Genomic DNA, 24,377 nt, shown 5'->3' on the forward strand with positions numbered 1-24,377 from the left:
ACCAGTGTTCAACAGTAACACCCATTTTAAAATTTTGCGTCATAAAATTAAAACAAAAAAAAAAAAACAAAATTTAATTAAAAAAAAACTGAAAAGTTTCAGATTTTAAATTACATCCACAGAGGCATTTTTTAATGTTTTGTGTGCTACGTTTATTTATTAAATATCATATTCTTCGCACTTCAACCATAAAATTCAGTTCAACAGCAATATCGCAAAATAATAACTTCCTTGTACGAAGTAAAAAGGAAGTATTGTAATCGCGAAAAGCTTCAGGCAGCATAATTCAACGAAAATATCCACTTTAACCGCTTTCGAATGCAATTTAACGATGTTCTTGCGTGATATCTGTACGTAAGAACAGAATAAAATACTTTTTTCCTTCAAAAAAATTATGAAACTGCTTTAAAATGAATTCTGAAGAGAATTTTTCGTGGCATCTGTACGAACGGATGTACGTACGTGCGTGCGTGCGTACGTACATATCTTGCATAACTCAAAAACGAGTAGCCTCAGGACATTGAAATTTTGTACATAGGACTGCTGTAACATGTAGATGTGCACCTCGTATTTTGGTTGCAATCGGCCTCACCAAACGCATATAAATATATTTATATATACATCCACTCTGTTACCCGGCTCAGTGATCTCAGTTTCTTTACTCTTACATGCTTGTAAATTGTACATTTTTTGCTTTAAAATGATTGAATTACGTTGTTTTAATCATCCGTTTAAGGGTATTATGCCTTTAGTAAATATGTATGCAATATTTTTAGAATTATCAACAATTTAAAAATTGTTTAAGTGCAGCTAAGCCTAATTTGATGGCGGCCATTGATCTTGTTTACATTTGGAACAACTGAGTAGCGGATTTGTTGCCGATCTAGAGAAACTTAGCTTCGCAACAACAAAGATAACGCCTTCATTTAATATTTAAATCATGCTTAATGTTTTCTGGAATTTTTTCGAGGAAATAAGCGTTTCAGATTTACTTCGTAATTTTTAATACAGATATTTTGAGTTTTTATGTATTTTTGCCTTGTCGCGAAGTGAAAACTGAATTAACTGAATGAGAAATGCTCAATCGTCTGTGAAAAACTGTTTCTTTTTTGTTTTGTTTGCTTAGTTTCTTTTATACATAGTTCTAGCTTTATTATAGTATTTGAATAGAACATGTGACAAAGATTAGATAATTCTTTAAATGATATAAATTTTGTGCATTCTGAGTTATAATACGAACGAAATATAATACTGTTAAGTAAACCTAGCGCCAGAGTGTCGCTATGGTAAACAAAGTGAATTTTAAAGAATGCATTTATTCTATAGTGGTTTATGCGCTGTCGGCGAAGTAGGTTTAATTCAATCTAATAAGTTTAAATGAAATGCAAGAAAAAATGCGTATAATTTATTATTCCGTACAAGGAAGTCATGTGGTGTACACATCAGATTTTTTTAAAATGAGCCTATCTTAAGAATTTCCGATACACAGTCTCAGGCGCTTGAGATAAAAATGTTTTTTTTTTTCGTACATTATTGCCATTGCTCGCTTTGGAATCGTTGAGTTTCTTTATCAAAAATTTTTTAAAGTGTTACAAAATATGAAATAGATAATAAAACAAATTTTAGATTCCAAAACAGGGCTTCCAGATGCGCATATTCAGTTGAAGATTATGTTATTCAAAATTTAATGGCTCTATCTATCGTTGTTTTATCACAATGCGAGAAACATACGTACATTTATGGAGATTCTTCATTATTTAATGTCTTTAAATATAACACAGGGCAATAATATTTGGTGGCAACAATTTGAAAAGTGAAACAACATTTATAGTGAACCAACGCGAAATGCCAAAACGAAATTAATAATCCCTCTGGGTAAATTGCCCCTTTGACGAAAAGCACGATTCATAGTCATACATATTTCAGTCTGATGCGATATGAAATTTACATACAAAATTTTGATCGAAAAATAAACTAATTCTGTCTCGTTATATCTGCAACAATGGCACGCAGGTTTTAATTATTTTCGTCTTTTTAATGAAAGTAAAAGCTCAAGTTACATCCAATATTTCACCTGTTTTCAATTTTAGTCGATTAAATGTAGAAAAAAATTGTCATAATTGATTAGAAATGAATAACGCGAACAAGCGAACAAACACACAAACATTCTTTATATATATATATATATATATATATATATATAAAGAGAGAGAGAGATGTTCTTAATTTTTTTTTTTTTTTTGATTAACAAACCCTACGATTAGAAAGCGATCAGTAGCAACACTTTTCGAAATAAAGCACTTCTATCTCCAACATACGAGATTGTCGTCTCTCGGAAAAAATTAGTGTTTTCAGCGTTTATAATTAATACCTCAGCTGATTAAAGTCGTACGAAAATGGGAACAGTCAAAATGGCTTTCCACGAGTTTGTAGAATCGGGAATAATGTATTTAAAGTTTGGCAACGCTATTTTTATTTCATTGTAAAACAGAGAAATTTTTACTTCCTTGTACGAAGTAAAAAGGAAGTATTGTAATCGCGAAAAGTTTCAGGCAACATATTTCAACGAAAGTATCTATTTTGACCGCTGTCGAATGCAATTTAACGGTGTTTTTGCGTGATATCTATGCGTAAAGACAGAATAAAAGACACCTTTCCTTCAAAAAATTTATAAAACAGCTTTAAAATTAATTCTGAAGAGAATTTTTCGTGGCATCTGTGCGAACGTATATACGTACGTGCGTACGTACGTATCTCGCATAACTCAAAAACGAGTAGCCTCAGGACGTTCAAATTTTGTATATAGAACTGCTATATGCACCTCGTATTTCGGTTGCAATCGGCCGCACCAAACGTATATAAATATATTTATATATATATCCACTCTGTTACCCGGATCAGTGATCTCAGTATCTTTACTCTTATATGTCTGTAAATTGCACAATTTTTGCTTTAAAAATGATTGAATTATGTTGTTTTTATCTTCCGGTGAAGGTTTTTATGCCTTTCGTAATTCTTGAAGCAATATTTGTACAATTATCAACAATTTAAAAGCTGTTAAAGTGCGGTTAAGTTTTAAATAACATGGCGGACATACTTGTTTACATTTGAAACAGCAGAATTGTAGATTTGTTGCCAATCTAGAGAGACTAAGCTTCGCAACACAAAAATAACGCCTTCATTTATTATTGCGAATTAAATCATGCTTAATCCTTTCTGGAATTTTTTCGAGGAAATAAGTGTTTAAGATTTACTTCGTAATTTTTAATGCCGATATTTTGAGTTTTTAAGTATTTTTGCCTTGTCGCGAAGTGAGAGCTGAATGAATTGAATGAGAAATACTAAATCGTCTGTGAAAAACTGTTTCTTTTCTGTTTTGTTTACTTAATTTCTTTCATACATCGTTTCAGCTTTATTATAGTGTTTGAATAGAACATGTGGCAACGATAATTCTTCAAATGATATAAATTTTGTGCATTCAGAGTGTCGTTATAATAAAGAAATATAGTGAAATTTAAAGAGTGCATTTATTCTATTGTGGTTTATGCGCTGTCGACGAAGTAGATTTAATTCAATCCAATCAATTGAAATGAAATTGAACAAAAAATGCGTATAATTTAATATTCCGTACAAGGAAGTCATGTGGTGTACACATCAGATTTTTTATTAAGAAATTCTACGATTTGAAAGCGAGCAATGGCAGCGCTTCTCAAAAGAAAGCAGATTTTTATCTCCAGAGTGCCAGAGTGTTGTCACTCAAAACAAGGAGGCTAAAATTAGCATTTTCAGAGTTTTTAATTAATGTATCGGATTTTAGCGTTTTAGTCCAAAGGGGCTTTGTCCCTGAAGGGCTATTGTTTTGGTTTTGCGATTTTTCCTTGAATCACTATAAATGTCCGTTTCACTTTTCAAACTGTTGCTACCAAATGTTAGAATCCTGCATTATATTTGAAGAAATTAAAGAATGAAAAATCTGCATAAATTTACGTATATTTCTCGCATTGTGATAATACAATGGTACATAGAACCATCGAATTTTGAATGACGTAATCCTTCTACGAATATGGGCATGTAGAATACCAAATTTGAAATTTGGAATTTATTTTATGATCGATTTCATATTTTGTAAACCTTTAAAGAATTCTTAAGTAACAAACTGAATGACTTAAAAGCGAGCAATGGCAACACTCTACGGTGGGGAAGAAAAAAAAACCTTTTCATCTCCAGCGGGCGCGGAACTGTGTATCGGAAATTCTAAATATTACTCATTTAAAAATTATTTTGCGACATTGCTACTGAACTGAATTTTATGGTTTAAGTGCAAAGAACATGATATTTAATAAATAAAGGTAACACAGGAAACGTTAAGAAACGCCCCTTTGGACGTAATTTAAAATCTGAAACCTTTCATATTTTTGGGGGGGAAGTGGACGTCAACCTTTCGCAGGAACCCCCAAAAATTTATAGAAAGTTTGGTGACGATAGCTACACTAGTGAGTAAGTTAATCGCGAAGAAACACACAAACACACAGACATTCTTCTCTCTCTATGTATATAACAAAATACTTTATGCCGATAGTTCCTAAATTTATGTTTCCAGTTAGTATGTAAAATTTTTTTGTAAACATGACTAGAAGAGGAAAGCCTTCGGTTTTGTATAAAATACTGTTACAAATTATGTACTTAAATAGATGATTTTAGTAGAATTATAAGCAAAATTGTTGTATTTCATTTGTAACATGAAAGAGAAACTATACGAAAATGTAAGAATACAGTGCCAAGTGTATTTAACATTGAGTAAATGGATATTTCAGTAATGTTGCAAGAAATCTCCAAAAGTCGCCAATTTTGGCGACCATATGGCGAAATTTTGGTTCCGTTCCTGCATCACCATAATATCCCGGTAATTTGTGTTGAAATTGAATAAATGTAATTGACCACTATGTTAGCTGTAACCTTAATTCTGTCCTTGTATTTGCTTTCGAGTAATTTCGAGAAGCAGAAAGTACTAGAAATATCTCGCCAGCCGACTGAAAAACTATTTAAGGCCGAAGAGAGAGAATCTGCTCTCAGTGGCTTAGTTATTGTTGTTGCGAGTTGTAAATCCTTGTGAAGTGAGGTAAATCCAGGTTATCTTTCTCTTTAGATGCACTTTGCCTTGCCTTGTGTTTAACGTTCTTAGTTTTTCGAAGTGTAACTACTTACTATACTGTGTGATACCGTGAACTCTTATACAAATATTTCTGTGGAAAATTCCAGACATTTGAAATATTTATTTTAATAAAAATAAATTTTATTAACCTCTTATCGGACTTGTACATTTAATCTGTTACGAACCCATAAGCAATCAACAATACCACTGGTTTATTTGGTAACATGTCGGATCACTGGTAAACACACAAAGAGCCAAAACTATTATTTAACTCTTTATCCACCCTTAATGAAAAGCACAATGTTTTATTCAAATTTACTATAAGGAACTTTATAACTATTTTTAGGCCAAAGACGCCTAGAAGGCCTAAGACATTTCGCATCGAATTACTAAAAGATTTGAATCACTTTTCAAATTGTTGCCACCAAATATTATCGGCCTGTATTACATTTACAGAAATTAAAGAATGAAGAATTTGAATTCTGAATGCATGTATGTTTCTCGCATAGTGAAAAACCAACGATACCTAGAGCTGTTAAATTTTGAATAACTTAGTCTTCCACCCGAATATGAGCACCCGGAAGCCCGAATTTTAATTTCGGGTTTGTTTTCTGTTTATTTATTTCATATTTTGAAAAACTTTAACAAATTTTTGATTAAAAAACTCGAAGATATCAAAGAGAGAAACTGTAACATTGCACGGAATAAAATTTTATCTCCAGCGCGCAAAACTGTCTATCGGAAATTCTAAAGATATGCCTTTTTTAAATATTTTTTAGCCTAAACGGGGGTAAGCCCAAATGCTCTCGAAACTGTTCTTGAAAATATATGCGTTTGTAAATGAAAAAAATTAATAAATAAAATAAATAAATAAAATAAATGCCCCTTTGAGCTCATTACAAAATCTGAAGGCTTTCATATTTTTTTTGGTCTTTTCTCAGTTCAGTTTTCTTACTAAGATGGATTTACACCCCCTTTTTTTCCTGCTTCTGTGATATACTTGAGTACGCAAATGTCATGTAATTATGTATCGACATAATTTGCAAGAAACATGGTTTGAAAATAAAAAAAAAATAAAAAAATATATTAATTTTTAGAAAAGTATCTTTGACCTTCCAGCACGCGCGGATGCGCAAAATTTACGAAAAATTTAGTTTTTAATGCATATTTTTTTGCATATCGAAGCTGAGACGGCTGAATGTCATTTCTATTCCTCCTTTCTACCCTTCCCCACATCATGGAATGTGCCAACAGGAAGTAATTTGAATTTTTTTTCTTTACGGGGCAGCTTTTTTGTAAAAGTTACGACACACGCGTGGTCGTGGGAGAAAATTTGGAAAATATTTTTTTCACAAACATTTTGTAATTTTTTGTTATTAATTGTCGTGTATTATTTTAATTTGAATACATTTGGCTCTGCAAATTTTATATCGGTTTTCATGTCAAAAAAAAAAAAATATGTGCAACAAGCTAATTTTGCTCGAATTCTTCAGGAATTATCTGATGAAGAAAAGGAAGACAAGGAAACCTTTGGATGGGAGAACAATAGCGATTTCCATTACTTATTCTCTTTTATTTTTGTTTTTAGAAATAAAAGAAAATAAATATTTGATTTCTGTTTATTATTTCTGTTTTTAGAAATAAATAAAAATATTAAAGTTAGTTTAAAGTGCTTTTTTGTAACCAGTTAGAAGTAAATTTCCTTGCAGAAGTATGTAATGCTAAGCTTACTTTTTTTTCCTACCAAGGTGTTTTCCTTTTTTATTTGTCTCTACTTGCCTTTGATGAATATTTAAATTAGCTTCGATTAAAAATATAATTATTAAATAATAAATTAAAAATATTTTATAATGAAATACATCATTGCATTTCCATCTCACTAACATAAGAACTTAAAAATAATTTACTTACATTTGAATGTCATATCATTTGGATTTTGCAATAATAAGATTAATATTTTATTTCTTAACAAATTTATTATCAATATTCACTCATTTCTGTCGTTTTTCGTGCCAAAAATGGTAAAATAACGGATGCCGTAAAAATTACGACGCGCGCGTGCACATGTAAAATTGCCAAGCGCGCGTGCTGGAAGGTTTAAAAAAAAAACAGGAATTATATGTATCACCAATAAAAACTTAGTTAATACATGTTAAAGCTATAGAAACTGATATATTTGCTTTTCTTGAAACAAAGCTCGTTTAGAAATCTTCGGTTAATGTCACAAACATTCTTTATCTTATATCTTATTATTTATCTTATATATCTTATTATATTTAACATTTTTTTTTTTTTTTTTTTTTTTTTACGTTTGATTGGTTTTATAAAATTGGTTTATCACTTTTCGTCCTAAGCTCTCCGAAATTCGTACTTTTTTAGGAGGTTTGTGTTGCTTCTGATGCTTCAGGTAAGGAAAACTTCATTAGCAACACATATCTAACTACCCTTTCATTTGAAAGTTGCATATAATTACCAAATTTTCTTGTTAATCTCTTAATTGCATATATTTTTCTGGTTTTCAATAAAAACAACGGAGGAATTTTCAGGACAGAATATTGTCCTTCCTAAGCAGATTTAAGGAACACTTGACTATTTTAATTATCAAAACGAAAATCAGATTAAAATATAAAGTTAAAAGCAAGGCTCGTATTAAGAAGCAATATTAAGGCATGGATTCCATACACTTTCTGCTGTTCTATCAAATAAAGAAAAAGAATTTACCAAAACAAGGTTTTAAAGTATGTTAAGAATCTTTTAATGAGGAAATAACTATGAACTTGGCAAAGACTACCAGAGGATAATAATTCAGTGAGCTGACAGGGCGTCTAGATATTATCAGATTCCCAGATAGTTTCTGAATCCAATAACTAATACCCAATAAATCTTTTTTTATATCGAATGGCGGGCATTCCTAAGGCCAGAAGGGATAGACATTTTGTTGTAGAAGCACCTAATAGGCGGCCACTGTTATCTTCGATATAGGGACGGACAGTTTCAACCATGCCTTTTCTGACACTCCAGCCCGGGCCCTTTGGTATCGCAGTTGGCTCTCCTAACCACTATACTGTCAGTAAGTCTAGATACTAATACTAGATTTTGTTTATTGCTAAGCTAAAAACCGCATAATATATCTCAGTTGATGATTATGAATAAGTTAGTATTTTTTTCTTCTTTCGGATATTAATATAGTCAAATAAGAAATTGTAGCAAATTATTAGGAAATTTCATACAGCTACAGACATTATTGAAGAAATGGTAGAACCAGCAAATAAATCAAAATTTTTTAAATTTGGTAATCCGTTAAAATTTTCTATTGAAGATTCAGTCAAGATTACTGACAGAAAATAATAGAAATTCTATGGACATATAAATACGAAATATAGTGAGATGCTAATAATGCTGTACAGCAAAAAATCAGAAATTAGGTACATAGAATTCTATAATTAACTTAAGTATTGAAGAATGAACCTAGAAGATTCTGTATTATGAAATGCACGTTCATGCTACAGGAGAAACAATTTTCTGTGCCTTAAATAAATTTCTTAAGGGGACTCATACACCTTAAAACCCATAAGATATTCGAATAGGTGACTGTTGCAAGAATTAGGATAACTTATTTATTTTAAAAGCAATTACTACCAACTTTTTACAGCTGACTACATAATATAGCTGCTTTCTGAAATAGTCATCAGAAAGTTTGTGTTGCCACAAATATTTTTATAATTTAATCCGCTTTGTGACAAAATTTTTCGTCATGTTTCCACCTTGCGCGCACAGTTTAAACCATTCTGTTGCATAATTTAATTCCATATTTAATATATACCTTTTATAACATTTGGAAACTAATGTGAACCTAAAATTCTAAGAATTTCATGTTAAATTTTTATTTTATTTGGAGTTGAGTTTATAAAATGTATTTTTTTTAAAAAAAATTTTAATGTTTTCGTGCATAAATTTTTTAATACTAAAATATTCATCAAAATTTTGGTTCAGTTAGAAAATACTGCCCATATAAAAAATTCTATGAAATTTCAAGTACGTACCATTAGCCATTTTTAAATTATCATGCGCGCATAGTGGAAAGATTACGAAATATTTTGTCACAAAGCGGATTAAATTACAAAAATATTTGTGGCAACACAAACTTTCTGGTTACTAATTTCCAAAGCAGCTATATTATGTAGTCATCAGTAAAAAGTTGGAAGTAATTGCTTTTAAAATAAATAAAATATCCCAATTCTTGCAACAGTCACATATTCAAAGATCATGAGGGGTTTAAGGTGTATGAGTCCCCTTAAAGCGCCGGTATGTTTGGTCTGCCATTTTGGTAAGTGGCCATTATAATTTCTAGCAAGTAATGAAAGATATTGTCTTATATTTGAGAGAAACCGTCCAGATGGTATAGTGGTTAGAGCAGCCGACTGCGATATTGAACGGCCCGGGTCCGAATCCTGTAGAAGGCATAGTTGTAAATGTCCGTTTCTTCTTAGGAGGCAAAAGTGGCCCACCTATTCGGTGCTTCCATAATAAAGTGACCACCACATCTGGTCTTATTTATGGCCAAGCCGAAGTCGGCTGAGGACCGACATGAGAAAAAACTTATTTGAGAGATAAAGTGAAACTGTACTCACCTTAGCAGGAGTTGACGAATAGGGCTCATCAAATAGCGCCCACATTCGAGGTTTGATCTTTTGCCAGCAAGATAGAGTTCCTGCCCGAAATTCCTCTTCCATTCCAAACTTGAGTGCAATTTCTTCATCACTTGGCTTATCCGTGTCCAAATCTAGTTGGTCCAATACTGCTAAAGTCTCTTTTGTATCTCTGTGCTGAGTGTAAGTCATCCAACAACAAGGTTCGACTTGGTTGGAATCCAAGCCCCAGAACTCGAGTTCTTCTTCAAATAGTGGTCCACAGACGTCGGTGGGATAATGCAACTTGCCAGATCGGTAGTAGTTAAGAATCTGGGCGAAAACACCAGGATGGCGATCAAAGAAGTACTCGTTCAAGACGGGATCGTAGTTGGCCAACGCTTCTGTTAATCTAGACAATCTCGTGGCTGGAATTTTTTTGAGAGTGGCTTTGTAGGTCTCGTGTCGGATTCCTCCCACGTTTAGGACTACCCTATTCTCTGCGTCCAAGTTCATTTTAGGTATTTAATTTATTCAAGATGTTAAATAGTTCTATATTTGATGGACTGTCATTGTCTTGTTTTATGTGGCCCTAATTCGCTAATTTTCATCTTAACTGTATGTGCACAAGACAAAATTTTCGTACTGTCTGAAAAGACATAGCTTTGTTGTAGAATAAATATATACGTCGGTACTTCTTTAATCGATATTCATATATTTTCTATTTTGAAATAAAATTAAAGGTATCTCCAAAAAATTACTTTGGAGATTGTGTCTAATATTTTTATAATTTTGATTTTGTTGTGAAAAATAACGGTAAAAACAGAGCTAAAATTCATTTGAAGGCATCAAGGTTTCATCTGATAAGAAAGAGATTATTTTTTCTAGTTTACTACCTTATTTTATCTTCCTTTATGCATTATGACATTTCGGAGAAACTGTGTAATTCAAAAAGTAATTTCATAAAAATTTTGCGATAACGTATAAATGTTATTTTTTAGGTTTTACTTTAAATTTAGCTAAATAATACGTTTAATTTCTGCATGCATATATTGTATGTATTATAAAAGATGCATTGATATAGTAAAGTTAGTTCAAAAGTTTCTTTCTGTGACATTATAATTTCGAAACCAGAACTTTAAATTTTATATAAAACATTTGAAGATAGGTGTTGGGGATACAATGAAGCAGAAGAATTTAAAGCTATTTTAATCATAAAGCTTTTTTACGGCTATGAATATTGATAGTTAATTCCTTTATCAGTTTTTTAAAGAAAAGTCATTTTTCTGCTGTAAGGTTTAAAGAAGTCATATTTTAGCTACAAAACAAATTCTTAAATTTCTTCCATCAATAGCAATTTCATACTCGCAAAAAATAAATCTTGACACGAGTGATGCAGAAATATCTTTTCTTTTCTTTTTAATGTCGGTGTCAGCAACTACATGAATATGTCCACCTGCAAGAAAAAGAATTTTATTAAATGTATGTCCTTAAAAAAATCATTTTATGAGTAGCAATGAAACAAGGAAAATAAAAATAATAAAAGTAACTATATTATTTTCTACGCGATTAATCTTTTTTATACGTGGTTTCTGAACCGTGGATCACGCAACGTATTCACGCAACGTAGGGTGGAGCAGAAAGGGGGAAAATAAAATTACCAGACAGCCAAGAAAAAAAAAATGAAACACGTAGTCTTGAATTTCAAAACTACAGGTTGTTGGAAACATGTCGCTTTTTTTATTACGATTTTACCAGCTTAAAGACGTGAGAGTATAATAACGTGTCACAGAAAACTCAGCGAGTAGGCGTACAATTTTACATTATCTAAAAACCATTAGTTTAGTTAAATCATTCAACGAGATGAATTAATCTGGTAATGCAATTATTATCATGAGATTCTGGCCAATTCCAAATGTACATGGTGTTCATAATTAAAGAAACCTATTTCAAAGTCATCTACAAGCGAAACCAGTGATTAGAGAATTGTGAAATTTTGTGGCGGACTAAATGAAAGTGTGAAAATGTCTTTCAGCGAAAAAAATAGTTATAATAGCCTCATCGGAGTTATATTAATAAATTATACATTTAGCCACATCTTAACAGTCGTTTTAAAATTTTACAAATTTTGTTATCAGGAAAAAATATTCCGCATGATGGTCATCATTTTCAGCTACCATCTAAAATTTCAAGGTGGCATTTTCCTCAGTTGAAGGTCTTCTATCCAGCGCCTCTGCTACAAGTCGAACATTGGAGCTAGCCTGAAAGCTCGAAGCTGTGTCTTCGACGACCTGAAGCGCAACCTCCTGTACTGATTCTGCAGAAATAAGGTTTCTTCCTCATCCAGGACGAACAGAAAACAAACGATCATATTTCTTCAAATTTCGTTATCATTTTCAGTTCCATGTCCAAACTTCCACCTCATGATGGAACTAAAAATACATTTCAAAAAGTATGGCAACATTGGTGGGATTCCGCGGAGCAGAGCAGGTGCACATGCCACCTATATGCAAGAATAAACGCCACCCCCAAACGTCGTCAGTAGACAAATAACATGGCTGATTTCAGGCCATGGCCCTTCCCCCCCCATTTCTTCAAGAGGAATCTCGCCCACTTAGACCTATGCGTATGTGGGGAGGGGAGCGATCCACAGCATTACCTTATTGGCTCTGGATGCCTGTTCATTACCTTTCTTGTTCACAAGCATCATAACAACCTGTTCACAAGCATCATAACAACCTGCTTACAAGCATCATAACAACAGGTCTGCAACTGAAGAGACCTGAAGACTAGAACAAGATGAGATTCTGTACGCCAAATGTGCAATCAGTAATAGCCATATGAAGAAGCGTATAACCCAAATAATGGATATTCTGGCATCAAAAGAGCGCCTAGAACTCTGGCAACACAAGGTGATCCCACCCTAATCATTATGCAAACCGCAGCACATCAGCACCATAATGGTACCGTGAGCCCCAGGAAGGTGTTATAACTCTGGATAGCTAGTGTAAGAGGCCTATACCTTCTTACTTAGGGTAAATAATAGGTGACCCCTGCACTTATACCTAACCTAACTGAGCCTATTATTTTCCGAAGTTTCTTTTTAACATTCATTGGACCTCTTACAATCCTTTTCAAAGTCCGAAATTTCTGTAATCCAGCTACTGAGGAATTACTGTTTTGGTAAAACAATTTTAGTAACAAAGCGCTGTTTCGTAAACTGATCGTCATTGTGAGTAACAAGTACATTGAAAATAAAGTCTCCGTGAATATTTGTAGGTTTCATAACAGCTGCTGGATGACGTTAACAAAGATTTACATTTTTACTACAGGTTTTAAAAGTAAAACGTCCTCTGGTGACGCTATTAGTAACTAATTCTTTTTTTTTTTTTTTTTTTTTCGCTGAAAGAATTTCTCATCCTTCATTAAGTCTGCCACAAGATTTCACAATTTTCTGATCACTAGTTTCGTTTCTAGGTGTCTTTTAAATAGAGTTTTATATTTGTAGACATCCTGTATTTAAAGATGGGACAAAATAACATCAGAAATTTATTGCGATTTGGTCTGCCTATTGTTATCAAAATTATTTTAAAAACTTAAAGTCGCAAAATTTCAAGACACAAAATGCTGTAAAGCTACGTAAGGCATTCTACAAATATATGTGCAAGTAAATATATCTACTATATATAAGTAAAAATATACATTACTTCTGCTGTCCTTATTCGTTTTTAATATGTTTAAATTAAGATAGCATAGTATAATATATGTTCTGGGGTATACTGTAGTGTCATTAGGAGTTTTGGAGTAAGAAACACGGAAAATGAGCAATGCCTTCCCCGGGACTCGAATATGCGCCGAGTGTGCTAACTGTTACACCAAGAAGGCATGCGGAAAAGGAGGGAGAAAATACCTTATATACTTTCCCATTTGAAGGGCGACTGGGGATTAAGAGAACCAATCGCCAAATCCTAGAGGTGAAGAATCATCATCCATTACCCTTTAGTTCGGGCACCACTGTAGTGTAATTAGGTTATTTTGATGCTGTAAAAGTGAAAAATGAGCAATGGCCTCGCACCTGGACCTCTCGAATACGTGCCGAGTGTGGTAATCGTTACACCACGAAGGCATGCAGAAAGGAGGGGGAAAATAGCTTATGATACATGCTAGAAGAGTTTTCCTTTTTAGTCATACACTTTTAAATGTATATGTTCTCTTAACATCGGATAGTTCGAACTCTTTTTCAGAGAACCTTTAAGCTCGAATTAAGGATCGTCCACTGTATTTTAAAGAGAATTCGTAAATACTTTTTAAGGTTAACTATGTGTTACGTAGAACAAAAACAAGTCGAGATTTTATTCAGATGTCCTAATAATTTCGTAAGATGTAACTTTTGTAATTATGATATTACATCTGAAACGGCGTACTCAATTTTATTACTTGTAATAATTCTGAGACAAAACTCCCGATCAGTTGACGTTTGTGTTTCCACACCCTTTGTCCAGCCATTTCTGTAACCCCAATGAGTAATGGTTTTCGCTGACGTGAATGCAGAAAGGATTTTACTGCTGCAGTGAATTTTGTCACCAACGTTTTTGGAAGGGAAAAAATGATCTCCAAATACAAAGCAAATTCCAACGAAAAAAAAAAAAAAATTCGCCATATGTTCACTTTACTCTACGGAAATTGGTTTCTAGGGGACAAAAGTGGCTATGACTTCAATCGCGCTAAAAGCGTCTGAGTTTTTATGGGATCCCCCCCCTCCATCCCATTTGGAACGTATAAAAGACATATTAAGAGAGCAAAGACGAGAGGGAGGACATGTATACCTTGCCTGTTAGGTTCAAAGATCTGTTCTTCAATTCTGGTGCAAAGAAAATGTCTTTACGATGTAAAAATTCTATTATGGTTTGTAGCTGCCAATGCAGGAAAGTTGCATTTTGCTATGTTTAAAATCTACAGATCAAAAAAGTTTTTAAAAAAAATCTGAAAGGTTTCAAATTTGAAATTACATCCAAAGGGCCGTTTTTTTAACATCTTGTGCGTTACCTATATTTATTAAATATCATGTTCTTCTCACTTAACCCATAAAATTCATTTCAAGAGCAATATCGCAAAATAATTTTAAAATGAGATTATCTTTAGAATTTCCGATACACAGACTCGCGCGCTGGAGATAAAAATGTTTTTTTCTGTTTCACTATTAACACTTTTTGAATATTCTTAGAAGAAAGGAAAATCCTATTGTTTAAAACTGTTTCAAATTTAAGCAAAGAAAAATAAGTCCGTCAGTTATAAAATTCTTCAAAATTAAATTCTGATTACTCTTCAACAGAAATCATGTTATGAAAAAAGAATAATATTCATATATTTGTCTTATTATATTCATATATTTGTCATATATTTGTCGTATTTAAAAATTCAATATCAGATAATTATGATAGCCTTAGAATTCAAATGTGATGAAAATATTGAGATGTACTATGTATCTAATATGTAAAATATGTTTTTATTAACAATTTAAAATTTGAATGAACAATTTGGTTGAAATATTTGAGTTGATATTAAAGATACGATTATTATTTCATTACTCTTATCCTAAAGATTTAAAGTAATGAAGTAATGATTGCTAATTTCAAATTAAGGTAAATAATATAAAACTAAACTGCAGAAAAATGAAAATATTAGTTACGAAATTACTAAATGTATGAAAAGTTAATTACAGAACAAGTTCAAGAAGGTGAAAAAATAGCTTATTTTTCACTCCAGTCACGTTTTCTAAAAATTCAAAACCTGCTTCCTTTTAATTTCCTACATAACGAGAAAAGCTATTCAATAAAAAATAAATAATAAATAATAATAAAAAATAAATAATAAATAATTCAATAAAATTTTTTTTCATCCACATACTGCGCGACTTTCTCAAGAACGTCTTCAAGGGTATGACGTACTCCTGTGCCCTGCCAGGTCACCAGACTTCTCGGCAATAGAGTATGTTTGGGACATACTTGGAAGTCAACTGCAGCCGTCACGGAATATCGGAGAATTAACTCTCCGATATTCCAGTTGCAAAGATTATGGCAAAGATATTCTCCAGTTGCAAAGATTATGGCATGATCTTCCGCAGGTAATCACAGATAACCTACTTGACCCGATGCCACGCCGTGTTTCGGCTTGTATAGTTGCCAGAGGTGACTATACTACTTACTGATTTGTAACATTTTTGTAACTTACTGATTTGTATGATTTGTAACCTTCTGGGTGCATGTATCTTTTTGTGACAGAGTGTATTTCCAAAGTGGTTTTTGAAAATAAAACGATATAAAACTTTATTATGAAATAAACTGCATAATTTTGACAAAATTAGACAAAACGTTAAGTATCTTAATTTATCTCCATTGCGTTACTAGAATACAAAGTTGGTACTGTCAGGAATCATCGCCGTAGCTATGATTTAAGTTTCTATTTTGAAAATGTAACGACGTTAATTCCTTCAGACTGTAATTACACGTTCTTGATAAAATTATACGAAATGCTAAGTATTATTTTAACTTACACTTAAATAGTTGCTTTTGTGCAAATTTAGTATTATAAGAAATCATCACACTGCTCCACGTGTGTTCTGTTTTAAGTGTGTGATTTCAAATTCAGACTACCTGTGGACCTAATGCACGATCTAAAAGCAGATGATGGGTTAGAATGTTTAAAAAATGAGAGTGAACATATATAAATATATACTGCATTGTATATACTGCAGTATGCAAGATATTCTAAAGAATTACGCACCGATTCCGAGCGATAGATATTGATACAATATGCATCTACCAACAAGCACACGCACAAAAAAAGATTAAAGCGTTCAGATTTCAACGATTATCTAAAAAGATTTGTTAAGGCTTTTCAAGTTCTCGCTGAGCTCACAGTCTACCCAGTCTGCTGTTGCAATCATTACTGTTAACCTATTTCTCTTTACCGTTTTAGCTTTATTGTTAAACACAGTTTTTTTTTTTTTTTTTTTTTTTTTTTTTGCACTTACGCCATATACAATTTAACAGAAAAACTGCAAAAATCTTAAAAGCACTCTAGCAGCAAATGTTTAGAATTCTCGATGAAGCGTCAAGTGTCGCCATACATGTTTCAATTATTTTAATCTTGTTCATCAAATCAAAGTTTAGGTTATTTAGTAAGATTACTTGCAACATTTTGTTTTGGTTTTTTAGTCCAAAGGGGCTTTTTCCCTGAAGGACTATTGTTTTAGTTTTGAGATTTTTCGTTGAATCGCTATAAATGTCCGTTTCACTTTTCAAACTGTTGCCACCCAATTTTAGAGTCCTGCATTAAATAATGAAAAATCTGCATAAATGTATGGATATTTCTCGCTATGTGATAAAACAACGGTACCTAGAGCCATCCAATTTTGAATGACGTAATCCTCCTACGAATATGGGCATGTGGAAGACCAAATTTGAAATTTGTTTTATTATCGATTTCATATTTTGTAAAACTTTAACGAATTTTTGATTAAGAAACTCAACGATTTCAAAGTGAGCAATGGCAACACTCTACGGGGAGGGGGATTTTTTTATCTCCAGCGGGCGCAGAACTGTGTATCGGAAATTCTAAAAGTATGCTCATTTTAAAATTATTTTGCGACATTGCTATTGAAGTAAATTTTAAGTGCAAAGAACATGATATTTAATAAATAAAGGTAACACACAAAACGTTAAAAACGCCCCTTTGGACGTAATTTAAAATCTGAAACCTTTCAGATTTTTTTTATTATTAACGTTATGTTTGTTAAGTTTATTTATTAATTATCATGTTCTTTGCACTTATGCTCCATAAAACTCGATTAAAAAGCAAATTATAAAATACTTTAGGACTACTTTATTCAGAATTTGATAGCCCAAGGTACCGTCATCGATTCACAATGCGATGGACATATATAAATACATGCAGGCAGTTTCTTCCTTATATAATTTCAGGAAAAATAATACAGGGCGATAATGTTTGGTGACAACAATGTGAAAAACGATACAGTCGTTTATAATGGATGATGGAAAACTAACAGCTCATTCGAGCCAATATATTTTAGCCTAACAAACAGGTTTTTTAGCTGTCTGTTAGTCTGTCTGTATCTATTGAACTATATAAAAGGCGCAGTATGTATCTATCTAAAGGATTAGTCATAAACCCATCATATTTACAACAAATACATAATTCGCTAACCATATAAAACTGCTTCGAGAAACAGATGCCTGAAACCACTTTCATAAGTGATTATCAAGATGTAATGATCTGAATTATAGATTTGGAGAAGAAAATGAACTTCAAGTGTCTATTTTAAAGTAACAGACTATCGTCCTGATTGCTGTGTCGTCGCTTACTTTTATTTCTTTCTTGGGATCCAATACCTTTCATTCTAACACTATCTGTTGCAACGTCGATTACAGTTCTCTTAGTCTTAAAAAAATTATGATAATAATTATGATAAATAAAATCATACATCATAGAATAATATTACATTTAACTAATTATATATATATAACCAGTCTGCGAGTAGTTATTTCTCCCTGGAATTACTTTAAAACCCATGGGTCATTTCACGATTTCCTTACCAAAACGTTACCCAAGGTGCAATAGATGGGCAACCAATAATACACCCAGATTAAAAACAAAAACGCTCAAGAAAACAAGCCTTATATACTAAGAATAGCACTATTTCCAATTAGAAACAATAATTCAGAAGAGCGAGAGCGAAGAAAACCTTAACAAATCCTTTTCGATGATCTTTGACATCTGAACCCTTTCATATTATTTGTGCTTGTTGGTAGATGTATATTATATCAATATCTATCGGTCGGAATCCGTGCGTAAGTTTTGAGAATTTCTTGCGTACTGCTTATACAACGCAATATATATTTATATATGTTCGCTCTAATTTTTTAAGAAACATTCTTGTGTTGCTTGAGATCATGCATTTAATCTTGTCTGCACCCTCTGCTTTAGAATGCTAATCGTTTCAGCTAACAGCATATCATGTAGGCCAATGAATTGGAAATATTGATACAATTTTTCTAAAATTAACATAAACCAATATTAAAGTTGGAGATCCTTTTTAGAATAAGAACAACACGCAATTTGCTTACTGCAAAAAGCCTGAGAGCATTTTCTACATTAATAACGCTTTGCAGATCGGCTGCAACGTAGTTGTTGAAAATGGGAAAAATAATGCTAAAGATTTAGCTCTTTCATCTAAAAAAACCTAGGAACGTAACACTGAAGAACTACTACGCTAATTCATTTTGAAGCCCTTATCATAATTTTGTTCAATGAACGCAAAGTATATTTGATTTATTTAATATTGCAATATGTTACAATAAGAAATATAAAACTGAGACATGGATTCTTTCAAAATAACAATTCTTGTACAGCCATTAGGTTTTTTTATCATTTGAAATAGGAAACACGAAAAATGAGCAATGCCTTCGCCGAGATTCGAACCTGCACCTCTCGAATCCGAGCAGAGCCTGCTACCGTTACACCAAGAAGGCATGAAGAAAAGAGGGAGAAAAAACTTATATACTCCCCCTTTTAAGTTCGGACACCACTGTAGAGCCATTTGTTTTTTAATTATTATTTTTTTTATGTGACAGCCTTGATAAATGAGCAATGCCGTCGCTGAATCTCGAGCCTGGGCCTCTCGAATACGTGCCAAGTACCCTAATCACCACACCTCGAAGGCATGCTGGAAGGAGGGAGAATATATAAACTTTTAAAGGACGACTAAAGAGGAAGCCAGTGGTGACGAAATATTGTCCACTACTTTTTAGTTCCGGCGCCACTGTAGAGTCATTAGGCCTTTTTTTAAGTAGGAAACACAAGACATGAGTAATGCCTTCGCCGGGACTCGAACTTGGACCTCTCGAATACTCGCCGTTAATATAATACCGTTACACCATGAAGGCATGCGAAAAGGAGGGAGAAAATACCCTCTTTTTTTAAAGGGCGACTGGGGAGTAAGGGACCCAATCGCCAAATCCTCATGGTAAAGAATCATCAACCACCATATTTCAATTCGGGCGCCACTGTTTAGTCATTAGGTTATTTAGAAGCAGGAAACATAAAAAATGTGCAATGCCCTCGCCGGGACTAGAACCTGAACTACTCGAATACGCGCCGAGTGTGCTAGCCTTACACCACGAAGGGAACGCAGATAGGAAGTAGAAAATTCCTTAAACGTTTATCAGAATGTAACGAAAAAATTCATTGACAGAAGTCGAAATTAGAGCATAAGGAAATTACCCAGCTTGCTCAGCACCTCATTTTTCTAAGAAATTCTCAACATTTTCATTAACTCTAAAAGGAATAAAAGTATTTTCTATGCTAAAGTGCTTAATTACAAATTATTAAGTTATTTTAATACCAAAAAAAAAAAAAACAGCTACGCACATACATATTGCCAATATAAAGGAAGAAAAAGAACGCATGGTTAGAATTAAGACCTTATTTATGTAAACAGGCATACAGATATATTTACATGATCCCCTAAATTTCAGATAAATATTTTGCTACATATATACAATCGCTTTTATAGTACACGGACAGTGATCAAACGCAAAATTTAAATACGATAAATCAAAGAAGAAGTGACAGAATATATCGGAAGGAAACCCAACATTAAAATCACATTTGCCGATTTGGAAAATGTGGTGATGCGAAAGGTGTAGTGAACGTATACGCTGGGAGAAACGATGGCCACTAGCAGCCCCTTTTACGTTTTGAAAGGATGCCAAGAGACTTTAAAAGGAAATTCAAGGCGATTTAGGGAAGGAATTTCCAAAGATGAATAAGATCTTCTGAGAGATAGTTAAAATAAACCCCTCTCCATCCTTCAACGGTCCATCGACTTCTCGAATTTCGTGCTCCATTCAATAACTGGCTCGCTTTTCAGATTAACGAGGCTGTTCACGGTAGTTGTGGACACGATTTATCACGAAAGGATAACGACGTTACACATGATCTCCCTTCCGCCTGAGCGCTCTGCGTTGTTCTCCAATCGTTAAATTCGTTTAACTAGTAGATAACTTTGTTTTGCTTAAATTTGGACTTTGTAATGAGTCATCTAGGAAACGAAAATTCGCGCATAGGGTATTAAATTTAATATAATGGAGGAAAGTAAAGCAACATTGCTTGGTTTCTGGTCACAGTACGATTATTTTAGCCACACAGACGATAAAATGGTTAGGGAAAAAAAAACCGCTGATTTGGATTCCGACCCAGGTATTGATATACCCATGCAGAATTGGTTACCATTTCAGCGGGAGTTAACCACTAGCTGCCAGGCAGCCCCGGCTGAGCAGACGACATTTATAAAATGCAAAAAAGAAATATACATGTGCATACATGGCACTTGAAGAAGAATACAACAATGTACAAAGAAATATACATGTGCATTCAAGGCACTTGAAGAAGAATACAATTCAAAATATATGTATATCCATATAAATACGAACTCAGATACAGATATATATATACACACTTACATACAAATGTATTCCGAAACAAATAAAAGTATACATACTCTCACTCATATTCATATTTACATCTATATATATACGTTATCATGATAGTTAAAGTTTACATGAAGCATGCCATTGAGGTATGCGTGATCCTCAGTATAAATTATGTTCCATAAATAAAAAATATAAACAAGTACAGAATTACATATTGAACATACGTGTCACATACTCTGTTGCTGACTTACTGAACTAGCTTATGAAGACTTTTATGGCTACTATCTTCCAGCGTCAGAAGAGTAATTGCTAGTACAGTAGTCAATTATTGTTAACAGTTTCCGTTGGGCAACTCTGTTACTTTGTAGATTCTGGAACCAATTTGGCTAGAATCTGGCTCCTGGTTGCCTGAGGCTGTTAAGTGCTGTGTGTGGGCAAGAGAACACAAAATGGTCTGGATGACCCTCCTCCCCACATTCACAGTTACCATTCTCTCTCAAGCCAAAGCGGCACAGATATGAAGGGAAGGCCCCAGGACCAGTGAGGAAATACGTCATTTAATTGCAATGGTTAGGGGAGCCTACTGCGGTACAGAAGAGCCCGGGTTCGCATCCCGCAGAAAGCATGGATGTTTGTAAATGTATAGTGTGTTTGCGGCCTGAGGGGAATTCTAAATATATGTCGAGTATAAAGTCCTCTCGAGAGGTTGGTGGCAGGGGAAGAGAGGTGGGAGGCCCTTGGACCGGACCCCCCGGGGGGTTGCTCTCCATCAAAATGGAGGCGGAACTGTGCGAAGTCGTATTGTAACCTGTATGATCTTCAAGGCTCTTGTCAACGACAGGTGCAATCCGGCTGTCTTTGCCACGATGAATTTTGTGGGCTTGTACTGACGTTACTATCAGATAAGTGTGATAAGTCTCAACAACGTCCAACATAATTAAAGAGATATTAAAGTAAATAGAGATAGTTTAGATTGGCTGAATGCTATAGTTATCTTTTCAAAAGGTAGCAGCTGAACGGGCTGATACTTAAGTTGTAACGTATGGCCTGTGCTTCGTCAAAGCCTAAATGATTTGTTTGGTTGAGGCTTATTAGATTATGGCAATGAACTCTAGGCTATCTTCCTTAAGGAAGGGCTGCCTTCCTGGAGGTTTGTATGTGTCTTCATATGTGCAAGTGTAAGTGTATGTATTTGTATATGCTGTAATTAGTGTTTAACAAACCAAGATGTAACAAATCATTCGCCTATCGATCAAAACTAATGTATTCTTAAGACGCCTCTGGCCAAGTACAATTACGTAAAATTCTTCAATAAACTCCCGAGGTGGCCGGTCCCCCCCGGGGGTCGACGTAGAGAGCTCTGCGAAGCTACTGGTTAGGATCTGTACCTAGGCAGTCTCGACCACGGGGGTATAAAATTTATGAACTTGGTGGTTCTGAAGGCTCTGGGAAAGGTCACTTATTGGCCGGCCCCGGAGTCAGGCACGTCCTAGCGCGGCGTGGTTCTAGTAACCCAGGGGTCTCCCCCGGGGTCGCTGGGTAATGTCCCGCTGCGACGGGCTCGCCCAAGCGACTGGTAGGAGCATTAGACGACCGGTGCTGCCTGGGGTGCGTCCCCAGGTGGTGCGCTGCTCTCCTGGAGGGTAATAGTGGAGGTTGAACCACCATGATGTGCCCAAAGGCAGAGTGGACCCGGAATGAGATTGAGTTCTTGATACGGGGAATGCCCTAATCTTCTTCATGAGGCTCCTGGGAATTGCTGCCACTAGATAGGGGAGGGCGCGGGCCATATATCTGTTTACCTCTGTTAAACATCAGGCGTCTCCGTCCTCCGTCACCTGTCACCTGCCTTGACTCAGGCGAATGCCTGGGAAGTACTGGTTAGGATCTGTACCTAGGCAGTCTCAACCACGGGGTTATAAAAACAGACTTCACAGTAGGCCTGAGGGCTATCGGGACAGAGTAGGCTCGGAAAGGACCGTACTGGTACTGCCTTATCTTCCCTTTCTCTGTGGGGTCGCAACATGGTAGATTGTTTCGTGGATAGGGTGGTACTAATCCCGTTTGGCAATGTACCTTAGGTCGGGAGCCCCCTGCTCCTCAGCGTCGCCTTCGTAGAGGACGTTCTAAGGAAAACTGGCTCGTATACACGCTACACATAAGGAGAACACAAAAACACCCGTGCAGCCAGCTCGTTAGCGGGATTTGAACCCCGGACTGAACTGCCAGTGTTAAGCGACTCGGCCGCTGGTGGGTCCACGTATTCTAAATAAATGAACTGTAACAATAGTAGGAATAGTAGCAGGAATGTACACTTCTGGCAGAATTACCAATTATGTTTTAGTTTGCAAATTACTAGCTTATTAATGTTCAACGTCGAAACAACAAAGAAGCAGACTTTAAAATTAACTAGCATCTAGTGTTTATTTATTGTCTATTATGTCACTACTTATTTAAACTAAAAGGTAAGACATAAGCAGTAAACATATTTTTTGCTTTTACAGAATCTATGAAAAAGGCGAGAATGCAAGCAAGTATTGCTAGTAAAATAGTATGTAAAATCTAACAAACTCAACGATTTCAAAGCGAGTAGTGGTAACACTGAATGAAAAAAAAAAAAAAAAAAAAAAAAAAAAACATTTTTATCTCCAACGCACGAGATGCTAAATCCAAATTCTAAAGAGATGCTGTTTTGCTGTTTTTAAATAATTTGTGATATTGCTGTTGAATTGAATTTTAGGTAGCTTAAGTACGAAGAACATGATGATTAATAAATAAAGACAACACAACGATAAAAAAAAATTAAGAGAATTAATCCAGATTTACTAATTTATATATTTATTTAAATTTTATAATATATTTCTTACTTAGTGTGATATTCAATGCAGTATCAGTTGTAAATAATAAAGTTGCGATTTATCTAACATCTTCCTTGTGTAAATTATGCTTAAAATGTGCATTTTGCAATGAAATAAAGGAATTAAGACAACTTACTATGAAACAAATTAATTATTGTGGTTTATTTTAAATATTGGTTCAAGCATTAGTTTACGTTTATCAGGCATTTAAATTAAATCATGTTAA

At 34.0% G+C, this 24,377-nt stretch overlaps 1 protein-coding gene across 1 annotated transcript in view; it reads right to left on the reverse strand.

Moving 5' to 3' along the window:
• LOC118193319 (potassium voltage-gated channel protein Shaw-like) overlaps positions 1 to 24,377 on the reverse strand; it is a 538,479-nt gene that overhangs the window by 300,309 nt on the left and 213,793 nt on the right. Inside the window, exon 2 of the mRNA XM_085827595.1 lies at positions 9,784 to 11,236. Within this exon, the coding sequence (XP_085683721.1) occupies positions 9,784 to 10,296 (513 nt within the window). The 5' untranslated portion in view covers positions 10,297 to 11,236. The remainder of the gene's footprint in view (positions 1 to 9,783; positions 11,237 to 24,377) is intronic.

Source organism: Stegodyphus dumicola, chromosome 12 (genome assembly GCF_044657685.1).
Source record: "Stegodyphus dumicola isolate Sdum_Otavi_A_Nest chromosome 12, ASM4465768v1".
Classification (NCBI taxonomy): domain Eukaryota; kingdom Metazoa; phylum Arthropoda; class Arachnida; order Araneae; family Eresidae; genus Stegodyphus; species Stegodyphus dumicola.